The following is a 5493-nucleotide window of genomic DNA, read 5'->3' on the forward strand; positions in this document are numbered from 1 at the left end:
TAACTACGCATATGCGCCTTGACGTACTCGTTCCACTTCGACAAGGTAGTAAAAGAACTAAAATTTATGACTAGAGGCCTATTCTCGGTTAAGCAGGTATATGAAATCAGACCTTTGTAAAATTAGCCATATTTACTACTTCGGTACTTGTTTTGGGAACAGAACATGTGTTCTAAATGCGGAGGTCCTTAAATAAGACATCACGAATGTATCCGTTACCTCGGGTAGACTGTTTCTGTATCCAAATTAGCCTCTAGTCACCACCATTAATAGGAAATGTGATCACATAATTTTTCAGTTATTCGTTTGGCCTACAAGTTCAAATGCAACTCATGCAATGACCTTTTAATTTTCTAAATCATTTTTTGCCTTGGCTAAAATGCCTGAACCTATTCCCAATGGAGCGCAGTGATTGCAGACCGCCTACTAGCAAATCATATCTGCAAGGTTAATCAAACCCCACATAAAAACTGATGGAGATTCGCACAATCGCTTTCTTCAGCAAATACTGCTAAATCAACTTAAAGTGTTTCTCATTAATTTTCATGAGAGTTTGGTTGATTTAGACCCTAGATTGAGACCTTCTAAGTAGTATAAAACGCACACACTCGTATGCGAGCTTGAGACTCAAAAATTCGTGTTGGGGGTACATTACAGGGGACCTGTCGGGGCATCCTCATCTTGGTTCTTGCCCTCGTGTTCTCCTGCGGTCAAAAAAGTCATGTCCATGTCTCAATAGTGGTGCAGTAACAATCCAAATTTTGCAGTGATGAGGACATTTGTCCACAAAGTAAAGGGGCACAAAAGGCACTTCACGACCATTTCGAAATTATCTTCTCCGCCTAGGGATGCACTGAGGTGGACTGATGAAAAAGAGCTTTTACATAACCATCTAATGTGATATTTTTGTACCTTGAGACTTATATGAAGTCGATAGAAGACATAAAACCTGAGCAGAATATTGTTGGCATACGGTAGGGTTTGGGGCTATTTTCATGGTTTGGGGGTCAGCTCATCTGACGAAGGTACAATGGCGGTGAGTAAAACCAACAACCAAATATCTAGCTCTTAGCAAGTGGCCAAGCATGAATTCTGGCTGCAATTAAACCAAACTAAAAAAATCTAAAATAATTTTACTCTTCAATAAATTTGCAAACAAATCTGTGCGAGGAAGAATGAAAAGAAAAAGAGATGTTTAGTAACGCAACTAGCCAATGGCAGTGATAAGCAAAGCGACCAATCAAAATTTAATTCCCCTTTGCAGATGATGCAGAAAATTGTGCAGTAACACTGACGTGGGCACACTTTTTCCGTAGCAATGGATTACAACATATCCTTATCCACATCTCTCATGCCCAACTCTTCCCAATATATAAATCTCTCTGTTCGACCTGCAATCTACTACAGCCTTCCCTATCGCCTTCTTGGTACAATCGCTGCAACCCTCATTCTCATAGTCGGTCTGTCGGGCAACTTACTTGTGATCACGGTGATTACGTGGTCCTCGAAGATGCGTAGTCCAACAAACTGCTACCTCGTATCACTTTCCTTCAGTGATATGCTCTTTCTCCTGCATGCTACAGCTCCATTTATCTGGGAGCTCTATGTCATGATCGGACAGTGGACACTGGGCACTCACGCCTGTCGAATTATAGTTGCAATGCAATACCTCTGTGTAGACACTTCTGCTCTTTCCATGGCGGCATTTTCTGTGGAGCGTTGGGTAGCTATCTGTCACCCAATGCGCGCTCAAACCCTCTGCACCGTGAACCGAGCACTCAAAATCATCGCTGGCATTTGGATCTTCTGTGCTGCCTATAATTGCGTCTGGCTCTTTACTCTGGACACGCAAGTAGTTGAATATGTCTATGGCACCTATCGAACCTGCACCTATAAGTTTTCGCGAATGCGATACTCCACAGTGTACCTCTTGGATTTTATCCTCTTCTACACTCTCCCTCTAGGCCTGATATTTGTCATGTATACGCAGATCACTCTACGACTCTTCAAATTTCACAAATCCATCTGTCTAAACCTGAATAAAGGGAAATCAGAAAGCAACAGAAATGCTGTCAGAGGTGCAGGACGTGGTAGTCCCGCTCTCTGCAATTTAAATTCATTGGAACAGGCGAGACAGGCTGCTTTCTACCGAAATGGCGGTCGTCAAGTTCGTTCACGAAAACAGGTATGTGAACCAGTTGTCGGCCCTCTAAATAATTGTCCAAAAGGGCAAATTTCCCTGGGGTGAGACAGCAAAGTTAATTGGAGCAAATTTAGGGCGGATACTTCGACAATGCACTTAAACACACTTTGAAGTCGAAAGGTAAAAAGCCTCTGAGATTTTAGATAAGAAGGCAAATGTCTGTAAAAAGCCTGTATTTAAAAAATATAATAGTCATTAAAATATTTTCCAGCACAATTTATCGTGCCTTTTCCTACTGAATGGATAATTGCTAATTTCAGGTTTTCCTCCTGAGGCTGCTAGAACACCATCCCAGTCCTTTCTAAAACGCATTTAGCATAGTAGGAGTTCCCTCGCTTTTTAAATCCTGGCAAACTTGATTTTTTGAGCTTTTATGCGGTCAGTATAACCTTCATGCAAATTTCCTAACTAAAAATACTCCGTCGGCAGGGGCGGACTGGTGTGTTGAAGTAGGTCCATCACTCAATCAAAAAAGAATGCACTCTTCAAGCTATTCAGGCGATTAACAATGCCTCATTTGCATGATAAATGGAATTTATATTTTATCTAGTAGGGTAAACTTTGTTTCTCACCATTGTAACAAGAATTACTTCCGTCATGATGGGAGCGGCATTGATCACTCTGCAAAACGGTTTGTTTTGCTACGTAACCTGTCCAGATGACGGAAATATAGAGCAGCGCTTACTGAACTGAAACGCCTATCCAAACAGGATTGCTACTTTATACAGATGCTTAAAATTTGTTTTAAATTTTTCTAACAGGTGGTTAAAATGTTGATGGCAGTAGTCATACTCTTCGCTGTCTTTTGGTTTCCATACCGAACCCTGGTGGTGTATAACAGCTTTGTCACGCCAAAACGCACCGATTACTGGTTGATACTCTTCGTCAAGACGATGGCGTATCTCAATTCCACTGTCAACCCGATACTCTACAACGCAATGTCCAAGAAGTTCCGTCGTGCTTTCCGCCTGTTAATTACACAGAGTAAGGACATAATTTATTTAAAGCTTTCAAATTTGCCCAAACAAATAAGGCGAATAGAGGAACTCATTAGTCGGTGGAAGTCAATGAGCCTAGGTCCCCTCTGAATGGGTTATAAGATGGAGCGTATTTTTAATGATTGCGTCGAATATAAAAAGGTATTCAATGCTTAAAAAAAACATTAATGAGGTCCTACAGTGATTTCCAAGTCAAGAATGTAGTTGTATGCAGGCGTCTTGGTCTAGGTCCTCAGATTTTGACAAAATTAAGTTTATCACTCTATCTTTAAGCTTCCTGCTTCGGACGACAAAGTAAGATGAACAGTGTGCTGGGCAGTCGACGCACCGAGTGCATTAGATCGCGAGATTACTTTCGTCACGTTCAACAACAGAGACACCAGCTTTCGAGGACTGTCGCCAACTTAACTCAGGCAAATGAGTCACAAGCTCTTGCCTCCAACAACAAAAATGAAGCCCTGGCGGAGGGATGATGTCTGTCAGATAACGAAACTGACACCCGGTTATTGTAAAAAATATGATGTAAATAACAAGAATCTGTCAAAGCTTAACGTGTTCTTTCGTCTGAGGTGATTTTACAGTGAAGGAGAGCTTCTTTCTTAGGAAAAATCCAGGCAACCCTCTCTTTTCTGCCCACCTATACATTCGTAATTGTTCTCAAAAGACAATTAAGGGTTACCTTGCACCATTAGTTAAATCTCCTTCAAATTTTACATAGCAAGTAAAAGAGAGGGTATAAGGAAGTACCTCCACTCCTTTACGGCTAGACGGGACCAAGATAGAGGTGGTCGAATGGGAACGAAGTATAAACTAAGCTATAAGGAGAGACAGACGCAAATCCGTATTCTCACAAAGCTATTTTAAATTCCGTCCTTTATTAAGTGACTGTGCTTTTTGACCAGACTTCTTACGACTTGTGATGGGCATGCGTGATGGTCTGCAGATTCTCCCCTTCCTAATGCAGTTCCCATACCGGACGGAACTCCGCATCCAGTAGTGTTGCCGATTGCACGCGAATTCGATGTCTGTTGCGGAGGTTTGACAAAAGGGAGTGATAGGGACGGCACTCAAATAAAAGAGCCAGGTGGAGAGCCTATGCAAGACGTTAATTGTATCACTCTTGATTTCGCAACATAACTCCGGGGCTCCGATATTGGTCCTGCGAAAGGCAGCCTGTCCTCTAAGGAGACATTAATAGCCCAAGCCCTAATATACTTCGCCAATAAATATTCTGACCTAGCATCACTTCTCCTTTTGTCTCGGGGCAAGACGAAGTGTTCATGAGCAGAAGAATGAGCATGTAATATCACCTGTCAGAGATAAGTGAATGGAAGTTTTTATGACCAGCCATCTATTATCATCCTTTTGACGAAATTAACTGGTTAGGGGCTGTTGTTTAAACGAACCACGTTAAGACTTGCTTTATGCATTAACTTAACAACTTAATGTTAGTCTTTGGGATTTGTACTTTTGATTTGGCATAAGTAATGCCTTTAGGCCTCCCTGTTCATAATTAATGGACCTCTCAAGGCATGACCAAATACTACCTCAGAGAAGATCAGCCGCGCGCCACAGATGGAAATGACAAGCTAACCCAGTTTAAAAAGGTGGATACAAGGACTTCTTTAGTCCACTTGTATGCCGTAACTTTACAGAAGTAAGGCATCTACTGTGGGTGCTAACGTTACCATCAGCAGACGTGGATGAGTTCAACCTTTTATTGTGTGTCTATGATACCTCCAGGAAGGGATGTGGAGTGTGCAAACAAATGCAGTCACTTTCAAACCTTCATTGGCTGGTGGTAGCCCTAGCAAACACCTGGGGAGAGGTGACGTGATAACATAGCCGTAAGAAAGAGGAGATGTCAGCTAAAGCTCCATAGAGCTACATTATGTATTCTGAACTTTGTACATGCTTTCCAATGAAGAGCCGCAAGCCACTATGGAGCATCATCAGTCTTGAGCTGTGCCTAATCAGTAAGCCACCTTCTCTAATACTGTTTGCATACAGGGGAGGCATAAGGAAGTAAAAGTCCAAATCTTGATCTAATTGACGAGAAGCATAACCGACGCTGGGGTCAAACGTCTCCTCAGCTGTATTAAAATTTTGAAAATGTCTAGCCCAACTTGTTGGTATATATTTGACAGAACTACCCAAGTTACTGTGACACACTCACTAGCCACTTCACACTTCTAAAACATGCATTACTTCGTCTCAACAGGCACGTGCATGCTTCATGTCTGCGTACGTGAGTGTGGTGCCCTCAACTGTCGTCACGTACGCAGACACGAA

General features: G+C 42.1%; 1 protein-coding gene across 1 annotated transcript; it reads left to right on the forward strand. All coding sequences in view use genetic code 11, as the record gives it.

Moving 5' to 3' along the window:
• Nucleotides 1-1318: 1318 nt before the first annotated feature.
• On the forward strand, nt 1319-3674 carry EGR_07668 (Thyrotropin-releasing hormone receptor; the record flags this gene model as incomplete). Its single annotated transcript, XM_024496917.1, has 3 exons — nt 1319-2071; nt 2965-3187; nt 3475-3674. The coding sequence occupies 3 exons, from the start codon at nt 1319-1321 to the stop codon at nt 3672-3674; spliced, it is 1176 nt and encodes a 391-aa protein (XP_024348699.1).
• Nucleotides 3675-5493: the final 1819 nt, after the last annotated feature.

This window comes from Echinococcus granulosus, assembly GCF_000524195.1.
Source record: "Echinococcus granulosus chromosome Unknown EG_S00083, whole genome shotgun sequence".
In the NCBI taxonomy this organism is placed as follows: domain Eukaryota; kingdom Metazoa; phylum Platyhelminthes; class Cestoda; order Cyclophyllidea; family Taeniidae; genus Echinococcus; species Echinococcus granulosus.